At 36.6% G+C, this 18,329-nt stretch overlaps 2 protein-coding genes across 2 annotated transcripts in view; both read right to left on the bottom strand.

Annotated features, from left to right (window-relative positions):
* Positions 1-6,385: 6,385 nt before the first annotated feature.
* Positions 6,386-14,023, bottom strand: LOC121367314. Its single transcript, XM_041491425.1, has 5 exons — positions 13,905-14,023; positions 11,048-11,323; positions 9,725-9,771; positions 7,544-7,610; positions 6,386-6,478 (listed from the first exon to the last, which is right to left on the bottom strand). Exons 2-4 carry the CDS (start codon positions 11,313-11,315, stop codon positions 7,584-7,586), a joined length of 342 nt encoding a protein of 113 aa, XP_041347359.1. The 5' UTR covers positions 11,316-11,323; positions 13,905-14,023; the 3' UTR covers positions 6,386-6,478; positions 7,544-7,583.
* A 3,945-nt stretch (positions 14,024-17,968) lies between these two features.
* The window catches only part of LOC121367317, a 5,051-nt gene continuing 4,690 nt past the window's right edge, over positions 17,969-18,329 (bottom strand). The window contains exon 6 of the mRNA XM_041491427.1: positions 17,969-18,058. Within this exon, the coding sequence (XP_041347361.1) occupies positions 18,020-18,058 (39 nt within the window). The 3' untranslated portion in view covers positions 17,969-18,019. The remainder of the gene's footprint in view (positions 18,059-18,329) is intronic.

Here is an 18,329-nt window from a genome sequence, read left to right as displayed (position 1 = left end):
CGTGAAATATCAAAGTTAATATGTATATACATACATACATACATACATACATACATACATACATACATACATACATACATATATAATACATATATATATATATATAATTTTTATTCCTAATATATGATATTGACGATATTGAAAAACAAAATTGTATTATGCGAGTCTCTGGCGAGCATAATACATTATTTTTATTCCAAATATATGATATTGACGATACAGAAATACACTCGTGGGTAATAATCTGTTTATGGTATAATCTTAAGCTTAATACAACGTGTTTTTGTAAAGAATTTGATAGCTTTGCAAATTAGATGTAAATGAATCGAGGTAAATTAATTGTTTCTCCCAGCAATTCTGCAATGTGTTATTTTTGCGATAATCCATTCGCACCCACAGAGAACAACATTAGTTAATTCACTGATAAGGTCAAAGCACCAAAGAAATGACAACATATTTTCTGGCCTGTTTCCATTTCTGTGGAACAGGTTATTCTAAATTTGGCAGCAATGCACCTGTTTGTATTTGCCTTTGGATCAATAGGCCAGATCAACACAGTAAAGTTTAGGCAGTTCATGTAACGCGGACTGTGTACGTACACAATATACCGTCAATACGACCCAAATAAAACCAGTTGCACGACGCACGCACGAATACACACATACGTACAAATGCACACAAGTTATATTTTGGGTTAGTTGAACATTTCCACCTGATTATTATATTATATATTTTCGTTTTTCGACTGAGAGTACTGTAATCCAAATGAGAATCGACCGTACCAATGTGCACACGCACACGCACATGCGTACATTCATGCTGTATTTTGGATTCCTCGAACCTTACGGCAGTGCACCACGACTGGTATATCAAAGGCCATAATATGTGCTATTCTGTCTGTGGGATGGTGCATATAAAAGATCCCTTGCTACAAATGGAAAAATGTAGCGGGTTTCCTCTCTTAGACTGCATGTCAAAATTACCAAATGTTTGACATCCAGTAGCCGATGATTAATAAGTCAATGAGCTCTAGTGGTGTCGTTAAACAAAACAAACAAAGCAAACGTTTTCTTAAACATTCTAATGTTTAACGCTGCAATCTTCAATATATGGGGCGGGACGTAGTCCAGTGGTAAAGCGCTCGCTTGATGCGCGGTCGGTTTAGGATCGATCCCCGAAGGTGGCCCCATTGGGCTATTTCTCGTTCCAGCTAGTGCTCCACAACTGGTGTAACAAAGGCCGTGGTATGTACTATCCTGTCTGTGGGATGGTGCATATAAAAGATCCCTTGCTGCTAATCGAAAAGAGTAGTCTATGAAGTGTCGACAGCGGTCTCTCTCTCTCTCTCTCTCTCTCTCTCTCTCTCTCTCTCTCTCTCTCTCTCTATATATATATATATATATATATATATATATATATATATATCTGTGTGTGTGTGTGTGTGAGTGTGTTTGTGTGTGTGTGATGTGCGTGTGTGTTTGCGCTCGCTCGCGCGCGCGCATGTATGTATGTGTGTGTGTGTCGTATATAGATACTTGCCAGGTGTATCGTAATACGTATTATTTACCTTGTCAGCCATACTAAATATCCATACCAGTATTACACAACTCGACATCAGTATGTATTTGAAGGTAAACTCTAGGTTCAGCTACAACACATATTAGGATGAACAGAAACACATTAATATTTTATGTAAGAAAGTACTTAATTTGTTTGTTTTTGTTTTTTAACGTTAAAAAGCTCAGTTAGACATAGACATGTTAAAATGGCTACAAAAGCAGGAATACCTCTTTATAGTAAAGTGTTGATCTTGTTTGCATTCGGTCTAAAATATAAAATAATAAACCTGTTACACCAAATAGTCTAGTTTTACCAATTTGAACAATGAAATATTTAATATTCGCTTCCCCCACAGACAGGACTGCGCGTACAGTGACCTTTAATATGCCAGTTGTGGGGTATTGGTTATTCCGGGAATGACAATTTACTGGACAAACTCAGCTGTAGTAGTTTTGGACACAGTGACTAAACGCTGGGTAGACATTACAAATTGAGGTGCACATAAAAGATCCCTTGCTGCTAATCGAAAAGAGTAACCCATGAAGTGGTGACAGCGGATTTCCTCTCTCAATATCTGTGTGGTCCTTAACCATATGTCCGACGCCATATATCCATAAATAAAGTGTGTTCGGTAAATAAAATATTTCCTTCCTTCCTTACAAATTGAGATACCTAACCCCAAGACCGGTATTTCAAAGTCGACGGTATGTGCTGTTCTGTCTGTTGAAAAGAACATGTGAAAAATGTCTTGTTACTATTAGACAACTGTAGCTGGTTTCCTTGGAATTACCTAATGTCTGACATCCATAACCGATTAATTAAGCAATATGCTCTATTAGTGTCCCCTGCGCGTGCTGTAACCTCACCGTGGTGCAGGGGTGTAACATTCTCTTTGAGAATGGTCAATACAGCACAAATTGAAATTTTGAGTAAAAGTCAGTATCTATCTGTGATATTTGTATTTTTGCACAGTTCTTTACACTGTTTTTGTTTAAATCTTGAATTTTTGTAATGATGTTGATCATCACCTTATTTGTTTACATTACCATAGTTTGACACCTAATAGCCGATGTATTTTTCGTGCTGGGGTGTCGTTAAACATTCATTCATTCATTCATTCATTCATTCTATTAGTGTCGTCAAAGAAAACAAATTTTAAATTTAATAGATAACAAAAGTATCCTTAGGACTGTTCATTCATTTATGCATTCATTCATTCTAAAAGTTAAAACAGTTTTGTTTTTTTAACAACACCACTAGAGCACATTGATTTATTAATCATCAGCTATTGGATGTCAAACATTTGGTAATTTTGATTATATTGTCTTAGATTGGAACCCGTTACATTTTCCCATCAGTAACACTGGATCTTTTATACGCACCCTCCCATAGACAGGATAGCACATACCACGGTCTGTGATATATCAGTCGATATATCTGCCGTTGTGCACTGGCGGGAGCGGGATGTAGCTCAAGCGGTAGCGTGTCCGCCTGTGAAGCGGTCGGTCATCGGATCGGATCGATCCCTCAGTAGACACATTTGCAGTTTGGGCTATTTTCCTTTCCAACCAGTGGTCCACAGCTTGTTCATCAAAGGCCGTGCTATGTGCTGTCCTGTCTGTGGGAAAGTGAATATAAAAGACCCCTTGCTGCTTATCGGAAAGAGTAGCCAATGTGACGGCAGCGGGTTTCCTCTAAAGAAATATGTCAGAATGACAATATGTTTGACGTCTTATAGCCGATGATAAGATAAAATCAATATGCTCTTGAGGCGTCATTAAATAAAACAAACTTTACTTTTTGTGCACTGGCTAGAACGAGAAAGGGTCCACCGACGGGGATCGATCCTAGACCGACTGTGATTTGCCACTTGGCTACGTCCACGCTACCCCCACTTAGGACTGATGCACCGGTGTAGCGATGCTTCAATGTGTGTTGTTTGTGTAGGGCATGGCTGCATTTTCAAACTGAATGTTGCACAAAATCAAACAACTACTCCAAGGACAGTGTTAATCTGGCCAGAATTTATTTACTAACAAGCTTGTGATGTTGACACCACAGACAGTGCCGACATTATTGGAATAACCATAACAAACTAAAGATGCTTCACCTGCGGAAATGTTAATATTATTTTTTTTTTTTTTTTTTTTTTTTTACATTGCTATTGATCAGTTTTCGTGAATGATGTATTGTCCTGGGAAGTGGCTGTTCTCATGTAGACGAAACACTATTGGATGTCCAACATTTAGTAATTGTGACATGTAGTCTTAGAGAAGAAACCCACTACATTTTTCCATTAGTAGCAAGGGATCTTTTATATGCACTATCCCAACAGACAGGATAGCGCATGCCACGGCCTTTGATATATCAGTCGAGGTGCACTGACTGGAACGAGAAATATCTTAATGGGACAACAGACGGAGATCGATCCCAAACCGACCGCGCATCAAGCGAGCGCTTTACCACTGTGCTACGTCTCGCCTCAAAGAAAGAGAGCCCGTGTACCAATTATGGTGCGACGGGGGAAAACTAGCCACCGCGAGTGGTCGATCCTGCGACCCACTGCACTTCAGGAGAGCACTTGACAACATCCCGCCTTGGAAACAATGAATCGAAAGATCACCGAACTATTACAACCGCATTAAACTTTGGTGTGTACACTTCATGGATTCTTCTCATGGAATGTCCCTGGACTCGGCGAAAAGAGTTTTAAAAATGAGAGAGAAAAACAACTGATGTGTACAGAAACTAAAAGGATTCGATCCAAAATGCACTGGGCCGAATTTACAAAGCCTATTTTTGTTTTGTCTTACACGCATGTAACTACATATATTTACAATTCTTAAAGGGACATACTCTGGTTTTTAAACACTAAGGCATATTTTTGACTATTAGAGCCGTTTTTTGACAACTGAAATCGTACTTTATTTACATTTTATTGTTTATATTATCCATTTCCGTACATTCGAAGTGTTTTTGGTCATCCTGGTCTTTTTAATATCACAAAATGCATTTCTCATATTTTTAAAAACGCACGTGCATCTGAGAAGTAACAGATATGGAGTCGAGTTTTATTCTGTTTTTAGAGGGTATTTCACCATTTCAGAGTCACAAACTCATGTTTCACTCAATTGTAACTTTATCCAAATTAGTTACAGGTTTGTAGATAACTAAACTTAGTGTGGATTTTCATGGGCTGAAACTAGGGTATGTCCCTTTAAAAATCTGTGTTTAAGAATAACGGGCTTCGTAAATTCGGCACATTAAGTTTTGGCTTTTCTAACGTATACATATTGGTATTAAAGGAGTTTTACGCCTTTTGTTTTCGACATAAGCTATGCATATTCACATGCCAACAACACCAGAAAAATAAATTACATTTACAGTTTACAATAGTATCTAAATACATGTGTACACACATTTAATAAATATTAGTATCAAAAACATAAGCATTGCATGCATACATGTAAACAACGCCCTGCAAGTTACATGTTTATTTTTACAAAACTATTCTGCTATGTGCGACCTTTTGGATTTCCTTTATTTGCATTTTTGCTGGCAAATTGTTCCCAAGGTTATGTGAACAACGCTCGTATAAACAAATTACTCGCCAAGTAAACTCGGTAAAACTGAGAAAATAATGCGTCTGTGGATCATTACCCAATATTATTAAGGACATGTAAATGAAGAATGTATGTTTGACTGTGTCGAGTCGACAAGTGTAACAAACGCCATTATGCTTTTGATTAAAGTTGCAAACCCTAGTTTTAATCAGTGAAAATGGTTTGGTCAATCTACAAACCTGTAACACATATGGATAAAGTGTGAAAGAAGAGTCTGTGACGTCCAGACGGGAAATATTCTTTAAAATAGACTAGAACTCGAATAAAATAAACCGCACGTGCTTTTTGAAAAATATGAAAATTGCATTTTTAGGTATTAGAAACACCAGGATGACCAGAAACACTTCCGTTCAACGGAAATAGATAATCTAAAAAATAAAATATAAGTAATGCTCGAATAGTGAAAAATATGCCTTAGTGTTTAAAAACTAGGGTCTGTACCTTTAAAGATTTAAAGCGTATGGGTTTTGGGGTGTTGTTTGGGGGGGGGGGGGGGGGGTGTGTGTGTGTATGTGTTTGTTTTTGTTTTTTTCCTCTTTTTTTTTGGGGGGGGGGGGTCTCAAAATATTTCACCACAGACATGCGATCATTTTGAGCTTCTTTCTTTTTTCTTTCTTTTTTACCAAAATTCATCTTAAATCGATTTGAAACCGACAAATGTTTAGATGTTTTTATTTCATTCATACACCAACCCATTGTAATTAAGTCGTTAAACTCACATGGGTGTGAGCCGATACCGGGAGACGAACCCAGTACCTACCTGTCTTAAGTCCGATGGCTTAACCACTAACGCACCGAGGCCGTGGGGTTGTTCTTTGTTTGTTTGTTTGTTTGTTTTGTTTTGTTTGTTTTGTTTTGATTTTTGTTTTGGTTTTTTGTTCCACTCGCAACAACTCGCAACAAAAGGGTTCTGGTATACAAGCCGTCTGTCTGTACCATATTGTACATACACTTTCTGTACATAAATCATTCTGCCTATGTAGAACAGCCAACTGTTTATAAAATACGTTTTGTAGGTAACTATGGGTGTAAATATGACGAGTCGCAAATAAAATTAAATTAACTTTCTTTCTGCCATCTTCCAAGTTTTGTTAAAATGATTATAGTTTTCTAAATATTTCTATAGGTTTTTTGATTGTTTGTTGTTGCTTTTCATGTTGTTGTTGTTTTTGTTTTTGTTAATAAACGACATCATAACGTTCTTAAAGTGTAAAACTTTATTGTAAAACATAAATTACAAGCCGTGTGTTCAATAACCAGTCATGTAGTGATATATACACACAAGTGTTGCTGCCCTGAAACGAAAAAAGTATATATATATATATATATATATATATATATATATATATATATATATATATATATATATATATATATATATATATATATATATATATATATATATATATATATATACATGATATACACACGAAACAAAACACGCAGAAAGAAAAGCAAGCAGATAGATAGATAGATAGATAGATAGATAGATAGATAGATAGATAGATAGATAGATAGACAGACAGATAGACAGACATACAGACATACAGATATACAGTAAATAGATAGTAACTAGATTAGATAGATATATTAGAGTAGCTTAGATAGATAGATAGATAGATAGACAGATAGACAGATAGACAGATAATCTCCTATAACGTTAAATGTATTTCTGCAAAAGTAATTCAAACGAAACTATTAGACTAACACAGTGTTAATTTAACTACGCGTGGAATAAATGGCTCCAGATTACCATTTTAAGACACGTTTTCTTAAATTGATTTATTCGTCGGCAGTGTTAAAGAGTTTGCTAGTTGCAGTCTTTTTTTTCTCAAGGGACATAACTCCTTGGAACAAAAGCTTTCGTAAATAAAATCCTATAGGCGACCATGTTAACGTTTGTGCTTAAAAACACTATATGCACTAGATCAACCAAACTATGACCCATAAATATCCGTTATACAACCCCTACCTCAAAGTATTAACTGAAGAAAATGGTACCTTCCATGGCTAATTTTCATTAGAACCAGATGTTTTTACAACACCCCTAGTTTCGCATAAAATTTGAGTACTTCTCTTTTTACAGGTACTCCCATACATGTTTCTAACATAAGGCTACTTGACACAGTGGTACTAGATGAAATAAAACTGTATACATTTTTTGCCCAGATGAAACTTTTTTTTTTTTTCACAACCAACACACTCACATTTATCACCAATCACAGGACATGTAGTGTTAACTGCTCTAGCAAATGTTCGGTGCACCTCGATCTTTGACCCGGCCGGAAGTTATTTGGTTTAGTACTACCTACTACGCTACCTAGAACATTAATTTAAACCGTATCTTCTACTGAACTTACATGTACGTCACGTTTCGTACCAAGGGAGATAATTCTTTCTTCAAACGTCGAGTTCTTTCTTCAAATACTAAGGAATAAATAAACAATAAGATCAATATTTCGTCTGTGTATTGTGAGCATCTAGCATAATGTTATGCCATAGGTGTGTGATGTCATTCATGATGCATTACTAAACGCTACTCTGTACATTTTAATTTCATTTATGTGCTTACTTCCAGCTAATGTCCAAGCACGCTATCCTGGGCGCATACCTTAGTTATCTGGTATTGAGAGTGACTAGCTGGTGTAGTGGTCTTTGAGTCTTAGGGCCGTTTTTAATGTGCACGGTTTTGTGGCGCCGCGCAGGCGTGGTACGGTCGTCATACGCGCAAAATCGACGAATCAAAATATCGATTACATGGCTATAAATAGCAGTGGAGGCCTGGAGGGGTGACGTAGCTAGTAAAGCGCTCACTTGATGCGCAATCGCTCTTAGATCGATCCCCGTTGGTGGGCCCATTGGAATATTTCTCGCTCCAGCCAGTGCATCACGACTGGTATATTAAAAGTCGTGGTCTGTGGAATGGTCCATACAAAAGATCCCTTGCAACTAATGAAAAAATGTAGCGGGTTTTCTCTCTAAGACTATATGTAAATATTACCAAATGTTTGACATACAATAGCCGATGATTATTACATCAATGTTCTCTAGTGGTGTCGTTAGACAAAACAAACAAGAATAAATAACAGTGTTTCTTTCTACCTTAAAGACAACACACGCGAAAACGGAAGGAAGGAAATGTTTTATTTAACGACGCACTCAACACATTTTAGTTACGGTTATATGGCGCCATTTTCATTGGCTACTCCTTTCGATTAGCAGCAAGGGATCTTTTATATGCACCATCCCACAGACAGGATTGTATATAACATAGCCTTTGTTACACCAGTTGTAGAGCACTGGCTGGAACGAGAAATATCCCAAAGGTTCCACCGACAGGGATCGATCCCAGACTGGACGCGCATCAAGCGAACGCTTTACTACTGGGCTATGTATCTCTCCCCCCCCCCCCCCCCCCCCCCCCCCCCCCGACATGAAAAACGACCCTTATGTATCTTCAGTGAGCAGTTGAAACCATTGTACCACGCTTAGGTTGCTTGCCCATTGGTAAAAGTGTGCAATAAATCAGTATAACTGCAAAATTTTAAAAACTCCAACTCTCACGGAGCAAAGCTTCCTTACCGCGTCAGGAATATTATTTAGGGGAGTGGAACCGCATAAACGTACTCATGATATGAACGGTTACTGCACACGTTTAATGTTTTGATTGACAGCATATAGACGCTCGTGTGTCGCACTTGGGACTATCAGGCAGCGTGTCAGTCAAAACATTAAACGTGCAATAGCCATGCCTATATGTGTTAACTTAAGGCTGATGTAGACTGGATGCGGCGCGTGCGTGCGGCCCGACTATTGTGTCTGATGCGTCTGCGGATGCCGTCTTGGGCATACACACCATATACGATTGTTACATTGTGGCTGGCAGAATGCGATTTCTAGATTACACATCCAGTCTAGACGCTCTCATTAAAACTAATGTATTTCGATTTGTATTAGCCGCACCAGTCTATATGAGCCTTTAAAATTATTGCCATTAAAATAAACAATGGATGCATTTATTCACATGTAATACATAAGAGAAATAAAACCTATAAACAAAGGTTGAAATACAAAACATTATGTCAATAAATAAATTTGAGATATTTTTTTACCCAATTATTAAACTACTACTACTACTACTGCTGCTACTACTACTACTACTACTACTACTACTACTACTACTACTACTACTACTACTACTACTACTACTAATAATAATAATAATAATATACAAAATTATTATCACGATTTTATACATTTTACACGGTTTATCTGTCATTCATAATGTTACCTATTGCGATAATTCATTATACCCATGGTGTGATATAGACATAAAGAGGTACTGGTGATATATTAATATGATTTATATCTCATCGAGTGAAGTTTGCAATCATATCTCACGAGTCGCACATGCGCGACGAGTGTGATATGATTGCAAACTTCACTGAGTGACTGATAACACTTTTATTTCACTGATATTTTAAGATATTTCACTAAATGTTATATAATACATATAGTAAATAATTTAAATATAATCTTACCGGTATCGAATATGCAATAAACTTGTGACTGTAATCCTTTGATAAATCTACAGAAACAAAGAACAAGATTGAACAATCAAATTTGATATTTAAAAGTATTGTATACAACACAAGATCTAGACATACGGAAAGCTAACTAAATGAATAATGCATGAGGCAGGAAACATAATTTGTGAACTTCACAGTCGATGTACCGTATGGATATAAATTATTATGATGTTCATTCTGCTGATCTTTACCGACACAGCGTTGTTCATAAACGCATGGGATGGCACTTTACTGGGTAACAGGAAGGCATTTGGTCTGAACCTTTTTTTTCCAGGTTTCACTAATTTTCTTTTTTTCATTTTTCTAGTCCGCGTGGGGAAGGTCTAAACTTTTGGGGTTTTTCTCCATTCTGATATTGATACCAAATCAGATGATTATGTGCCTGGCATAGCCGATGTATTTTTCGTGCTGGGGTGTCGTTAAACATTAATTAATTCATAAATTCATTCATTCATTCATTCATTCAGTCCATGTTTGAAGTCTTGGAGCCACAAAACCAAGCACGCCGTAGATTGGTTGAGGTAAAACTCTAGCACACAATTCTAACTAATGAAATCAGGTGTTTCAAACTATTTATAGTTCAAATGAATCCCTAGTTAATAAAGTAATACAAAGTACGAAAATGCAGCTAAATGCCTTTACCAGTTTAAATTATATGATATGATGGTCGTAGATATAATGTATATTAATCTGATTTTCAGCTCCAGGGACGGAAGAGGGGCAGGGGGTATATTCAAAGTGTGTGTGTGTGTGGGGGGGGGGGGGGGGGGAGGCGCCCTCCAGACCTCTTGATCCGATACTTATTCATATAATACATGTATTGTAAGGTGAAGGACAGAAAAAGTGTACGGTAAACAATTGAAAAAAGTGAGCCTTTAGCTGGACATCTTCGCTATTAGCTCGAGTGTTCTCTAGCGTTATTCTGTTATATGTGAGAATAACGCTACAAACGACTGTGTTTAATACTTTCAGTGGCGGATCCAGAAAATCCATTTGGGGGGGGGGGGGGGCGAGCAATGACATGAGGCGGAATGCCAAGGGAACTTTGGGGGAGGTTTGGAGGGGGGTCGTAAAAAATGAAAATTAATATATAACAAAATTATAACTCACAAAATTTAGGGGTCCCGGGCTACTTAGCTATGAAACAGTCTCTTGAGTCTCAACGAATACTTAATGCTGGGGTGTCGTTAAATATTTATTCATTTATTGATCCATTCATTCATACATTCATTCATTCATTTATCCATTCACTCTAACCGAATACAAGAAACTCACGATCTAGGTACGTAAATAGCTGGATATATCCAAGTCTGTCCAACAAGGATTTCAAATTTCCGGTTTCCGCCGCCGCCAGAAGTTCAAAGGTTATGACCTTCTCGTGTTCCGGAAGCGTGGAGAAGAAGGTCGCTTGTTCTATGGCGTCGATGAGGGCGATGAAGGGATCCTCGGGTGTCTGGCTGGGTGGTATGGTTGACGCGGATACGGACACGGCCACGGACACGAACACGATGACAAACACGGATAACAGAAGAACTTGATTCATGGTGCCTTCTGAAATGAAAACATAATATATGTTTTAAGTACAAACGGGTTCTCATTTCTGTAGGGTGGTGGGGGTGGGGGCAGGCTGAATTCAGTCCAAATCAAACGAAAATTCCCGAATCTGGATAACACATTTATTCATTTTAACATTACTGCCAAACAGCTATATAGGGTTGCAAACGAACAACTACGTATTTTCACATGGATTACAACTAACATTGTGGGTAGAATTATGGAAGTACATGGTGAAAATTTTTCAGGCCAGCTTATTTTGCTCAAATAGTGCTATCGTTTTTGCCCGAATTTTGAGGTTTGCTACAGCATTAAGCGTATCCCCCGTCTCGTACGCTTATGAGTACGACTGCAGTCAATTAAGTTAATTAAACAATTAGGTTTGTAGATTCCACTGTAGATATATGGATTCTTAAAGAATGCTGACCGTTGAGAAGATCAAATCGAGACATTTTTCTAGACCAACATTTTAATGGAACAGACCATTGTTTCAAATATTTTATTGGGTGAAAACATTAATTTGGGTATTACCAACATACTTTTAAAACGTTTAAAATCAAATCTCTGAAGTGCCTCACCTGTCAAAAGGACAAAATAATTATTGGATATCTAACGAGAATAAAGTTGTTTTGTGTTTCTGAATACTTGTATATTTAAGACGCCAGGCACAAGTTCCCACCTTCACTCAAGTAGGCCTCAGAATGATCCCAAGACGGGTAACTGCGTGATAAGATAAGTCCATTTGGTCAAACCAGAGTTGACAATCATTTTAGAAAGAAAGAAAGAATGAAAGAATTAAAAAGAAAGAAAGAAAGAAAGAAAGAATAAAAGAAAGAAAGAAAGAAAGAAAGAAGGAAAGAAAAGAAAGAATTAAAGAAAGAAAAAGAGAAAAAGAAAGAAAGAGAAAAAATATATATATATTTAACGACAAAACTCGACAGTTTTGTTTACAATTATATGGACCATTCCAGGGCAATTGCTATTGTGTTTTTTTTGTTTTTACAGCAATGTATATTTATATGCATCTTTTCACAGACGGGGTATGGTACATACCACGGCCTTTGTTACACTAGTTCTGAAGCGTTGGCAGGAATACGAAGTATTCCAATGGGCCTATCGATCGACTTTCCAACCTCTATCCCTAATTCACATTTCCCCGTCGGTGGGCTCATTGGGCTATTTCTCGCTCTAGCCAGTGCACCACGACTGGTATACCAAAGGCCGTGGTATGTGTTATCCTGTCTGTGGGATGGTACATATAAAAGATCCCTTGCTACTAACTGAAAAATGCAGCGGTTTCCTCTCTAACACAATATGTCAGAATTACCAAATGTTTGACATCCAGTAGCCGATGATTAATAAATCAATGTGCTCTAGTGGTGTCGTTAAACAAAAACAAACCCCCAAAAACTCACATTCAACTCTGTCGTATCATCATTCGATAGGCCGAGTCGTGTAGTTTTGCTTTGTTTTTTGCTAGTTGTGTTTGTTTAAGATTTTTGTGTTTTGTTTGTGGGTTTTAATTATGTATGCCTAGATTCACCACTGTACTGACTTAAAGATGTCAAACATTTTAGTTCACAATAATTTATTGCTGTACTGTTGTCAATAATAAATAAAAGGCAGTAACAAAAACGAAAAGTAAATAAATAATATAGGAACCTTTACATGAAAAAAGAATCAATTCTTATATGGTATACTTTTGTATATTCTTGGATGTACCTAAAGGAGTATTATTATGAACAGTTAGTGTACGTTATTTGATTTTTCCTAAATATCATTAACTCTCGGCCAGCACCACCCCCCCCCCCCCCCCCGCACACCCCACCCACCCCCAAAACAAGAAACAACAACAAAATAAACAAACAAGCAAGCAAATAAACAAACAAACAAAAAACCAACAACAACAAAACATAAATAAATAAAATAAAATAAAATAAAATAAAATAAAATAAAATAAAATAAAAAGAAAAGAAAAAAAAAACAAAATAATTCTCCCTTGAAAAACATTGGTGATAAAATATCTTATTACCAAATAATAACACTTTACACTTAAACGGCCGCTGATTAAGTTGTGTACCAACGTAATCGAGATGAAGTTTTGTTTGGAGCACAATATCACTGGATATTGGATGTCAAACATTTGGTAATTCTGACTCGTAGTCATCAGAGGAAACTCGCTATATTTTTCCTAATGCAGTAAAGGATCTTTTATATGCACTTTCCCACAGACAGGAAAGCACATACCACGGCCTTTGTCCAGTTCTAGTGCACTGGATGGAACGACAAAAAACAAATGAGTCGTATAACGAAATCTGCGTGTTTTCTAACACTTCAAACTGACAAAAATCAATTTTATTTTAAGTTTTTGAAATTTTTTAGCTACCTTTATGTGTTCAACGTATAACGTCACTTTGAATATATATTGAGCTACTTTTTGCAATATTATGTACGTCAAAGTAATCATGTTAATGCAATAAAAAATTTTTTTAGATAAGTAAAAATGCTGAAATATTTTCATAGAAACCTGTGAGATATTGCATTATATTTCTAATTATATTTTCAGAAGAATACCCACCTTTACGAGCGCGTTATACTCGAAGCATTCCCTTCTTCGAAAGTACTCTTATCTAAGAAGAACTTTTACACTCTTGGCGATCATTTATACACGAGACGATCCTACAGCACCGGGTCAACCAATGTAGTTTATCACAAATTTCTATTGTATTTAAATTGAAAAACACAATAAATTCATCACTGCTAATCTCGTAGCTTCGTTGCCACGTTCACTATTTGTGTCTGTATAGTGATAATATGGGTGCAGTATCGTTTATTTCGACCAGCTATCAAAGACGGTTGATGGAAACACAAACCGTGTCGTATAGATAATACTGTTAGAATTGGCACTCGTAGATTTATGTCGTCTGGCGTCGACCAAAATGGAAAACTAGTTAACTCCACACCCCACTGACATATTTGATATGGGCGTTTTCGGCTTAGCATAAAACATATTTTATTCAGTTTGTATCTAAATCTAGATTTTAACTCTAAAGGAATAAACATAATCAGTAGCCACTCCTCAATAACAGAACATAAAAATGACAAATGTTTTACGCGGTAACGGTTAAACAAGCGATGGTTTGCAAAAACCAGATACATTATTTTAGTTGTTTGCTAGTTGGTAGTTATCTTTGTATTATGTATTATATAGACCGACATTCTGGTTGAAAAGGTGGGGTGGGGTGATTCTGGTTGAAAAGGTGGGGTGGGGTGATTCTGGTTGAAAAGGTGGGGTGGGGTGATTTTGCTTGAACTGGTACATAAGGTGGACGGTATTCATATTATTTAAAGGGACATACCCTAGTTTCAACCCGTGAAAATTAACACAAAGTTTAGTTAATCTACAAATCTGTAACACATTTGGCTAAAGTTACAATAGACCTCTTTCACATTCCACTGCGCATGTGCCCGTTGCGGGGTAACTTGAGGACGCAAACCGCGAACTCAAAAGAGATCTCGCAAAAACAGACCCGTGGACAAGTTGGGGGGGGCATAGACAATGGGAGGCCACGCAATAGGAATGTGAATATCTCCATGATTAATTATTCTATCAGTAGGGAACCCGAAAATTCTGTCGACATCCAACAAGACTTATTGGAGACATTTGCGAATTATTGCTTATCACGAAATAAAAAATATTTAGTTGTTAACGCCCGACAAACCATCGGTTCGGATTCGTACGCAATAAATATCGAATATAGGCTGAAATAATATTAATGTGTGCGCACGTGTATGTATGCAGATATTTATTGTATTTAACATGATTTAAATATTTATAAAGCATTATACAGATAAATACATTCAGGATTTTTGTCAGAATTTCTTTTCACCAAGTTATTTAAAATTTTGTTCGGTATTTGGAATAAAATTAAATGATACATATGAAATTTGAGCTATGGTATATAAAACATTAGAATCAGGCCCGTAGGAACGATATCTGGAGTTGGGGGAAGGAAGGGGGCACAATCTGTAGTGGAGGGACACAGTCTAGTTGGGGGGGGGGGGGGGGGGGGGGGGGGACAAAAGCCATATTTTAAACCGGGTTTATAAAAGTGGGGCTATAGTCCCACCTCCGACGTCTCGGTTGCTACCGACCTGAGAATGGTCAGAAATGTAACTGTACTGCACATACAGCTATATAAATTCGAAGCAAGATTATTTAACCTAAGAAAGATGTAAGTTTTATTTATAACAGATTAGACTAGCCGACAGCTTAATAATATAGCTACAAACTCAGGATGGTCTCTTTATTATAAACTCATGAGGGTTTATTATGCGCAGTCATAAGGTACTTCATTTGAATGTTTGAAGCAAACATATTAAGTACCATGTCAGGCCTGTAGCTGGGGGGGGGGGGGGGGGGGGGGGGGGGGGGGGGGAGAGATCGGGGTATCGGACAATCCCCCCCACGCAGGATTGGGAGTTCCGCTCAAATGAAAAAAAAAAATCAGATTTTACATATAAAAGTCCTTGTCTCCAAATGACCGGGATAACGTAGCAAGAACGTCTGTCTGAGGTTCCATTTACTGAAAGTTCGATCCTCCTCAGTGGGCCCGTTTGATTATTTCCCGTCCCGACCAATGATCCATCAAAGGACGTCGTGTATGCTATCCTGTTTGTGGGATATATATATATATATATATATATATATATATATATATATATATATATCTGGGGAAAAACTCCCTTCATGTAAAGAAGAAGATGTCATCTTCTAAATTCTTCAAAGCAAACAGCCGCGTTTACTCGGTTGTTGACGTCATGCTAAGTTGTAGGTTTTCACGTATGACACAGCTCATATATGTTTTAAAACTTCGTAAATATCGTGAAGTTGTATGCATCTGATATAAATGATAGTGAAAATAAAATAAAATAAAATAATAAATAAAATAAGATAAATAAATAAGTAAATAAATAAATACATAAATAAATAATTTGTGGATAGACATGTAACATTGATTAATAGTTGTACGAATGTCTTTTTTTAATGAAACGATAAGGGGAAAATAGAGCTGTGATAAAGGTCTATGTGAGTTAGGGTTTGGTATTGTTGTTTTTTGTTTTTTTAGGGGGAAGGGGGGGGGGGGCATATTTTATTAAATTTTAAATACTGATACATGTGGAGAATTAAACATCACTGGTAAATCTGCGTGAATATTTAACTATAATTCTAATTGTTAAAAGTTAATTGTTAATTTTATTGTATGAGTCTTTTAATTTTGCGCTGTTAAAACACTCTTGACAGGCGGCTCCAGAGACATGCGCAATGGGAATGGGAAAGAGGTTTATTGAGTAAAACATTAGTCTGTGACTTTGAAATGGTGAAATACCCTCTAAAAATAGACTAAAACTCGACTCCATAGCTGTTACTTCTCAGACGCACGTACGTTTTAAAAATATGAGAAATGCATGTTGTGATAATAAAAACACCAGGATGACCAAAAACACTTCCAATGTACGGAAATGGATAATCTAAGCAATAAAATATAAGTGAAGTATGATTAGTGTTATCAAAAATGGTTCAAATAGTAAAATATATGCCTTAGTGTTTAAAAACTAGGGTATGTCCCTTTAATTCTAATAATGTGGTTCTACACTTGAGGTGTTCGTTCTTCAGAAATATTTCCATGTGCCTTTGGGTATCCCCCACATCATCCAGATGTGATTGATTGATTGATTGATTGATTGATCAATCAATCGATGGATTGACTGCGAACACGTGATTCATGATTTGTCCATCGATCACTCGAGCATATTGATTCAGTAATCATCGGCTATTGGATGTCAAACATTTGGTAATTCTGACTCGTAGTCATCAGAGGAAACCGACTACATTTTTCTTAATGCAGAAAGGGATCTTTTATATGCACTTTCCCCCACACAGGAAAGCACATACCACGACCTTTGACCAGTTGTGGTGCACTGGTTCTAACGAGAGAAAAAACCAATCAGTTGAATGGATCCAATGAGGTGGTTCGATCCTGCGAGCACTAACAGACAACTAAATCCCGCCCCTCAATCGAGCGAGTGAATGGGTCATACCAGTTTAGTAGGTGCGTGGGTGGGTGGATGAGTGAGCAAATGAATGTGTGAGTGAGTTTGTCACAAACAAAAATAATTAAAATATAATAATGTATCATTAATATATATATATATATATATATATATATATATATATATATATATATATATATATATATATATATATATTCCTTTATTAGTAATAACTGTATTCCAGTTACAAAAACGTAACGATTGTGTTGACAATGAGTTCCTATGTTGTTCTTCTTGTAAAATTATATTCGTACTTGTATCAAGCACACTGTACTGGGCACACACCTCAGCTATCTGGGCTGTCTGTCCAGGACAGTGGGTTAGTTGTTAGTGGTTAGTGAGAGGGAAGAGGGTGTAGTGGTCTTACGCCTACCCATTGACTCGTTAAAACAGCGTCTCCAATACTGACAAAAGAGTAAAGGTCGTGACGTGCATTTTCTAATCTATCTTTTGCAAAACGTTCAAAGATATCACTTGGTTTATAACGGTTGCATTCAAATCTGAATCTAAAAGATAACACGGTACAGACATAGTTTAACGTTTATTTATGGTATTGCTAAATGCGGAGAAAAGTATAATTTATTTCACGGGCACATTCACGCCCTCGGATTTCAAACCCTGAAAAATAGAAGAAAATATAGAATTAAAAATAGTTATCACATGTTCAATACATCAATTTAATGCAACGTTGAACTATTTTATATTTAGTTTTAATATATGTTACGAATCAGGTTAGTTTAGCTTATATCGTTAAGATCTACTTGTAGAAAACTACCTATTAAGCCAAGTGAATGTCGTAAACATAAAGCCAAATTAAATAATAATGCAAATTAATTTTTAAAAATAATTTTATAAATTCTCTCTTTAGGTAATTACTGTTACATGCATT

Source organism: Gigantopelta aegis, chromosome 3 (assembly GCF_016097555.1).
Source record: "Gigantopelta aegis isolate Gae_Host chromosome 3, Gae_host_genome, whole genome shotgun sequence".
NCBI lineage: Eukaryota > Metazoa > Mollusca > Gastropoda > Neomphalida > Peltospiridae > Gigantopelta > Gigantopelta aegis.
Note: the sequence above shows the minus strand (reverse complement) of the source record. Positions and strands in the feature narration are given on the sequence as shown.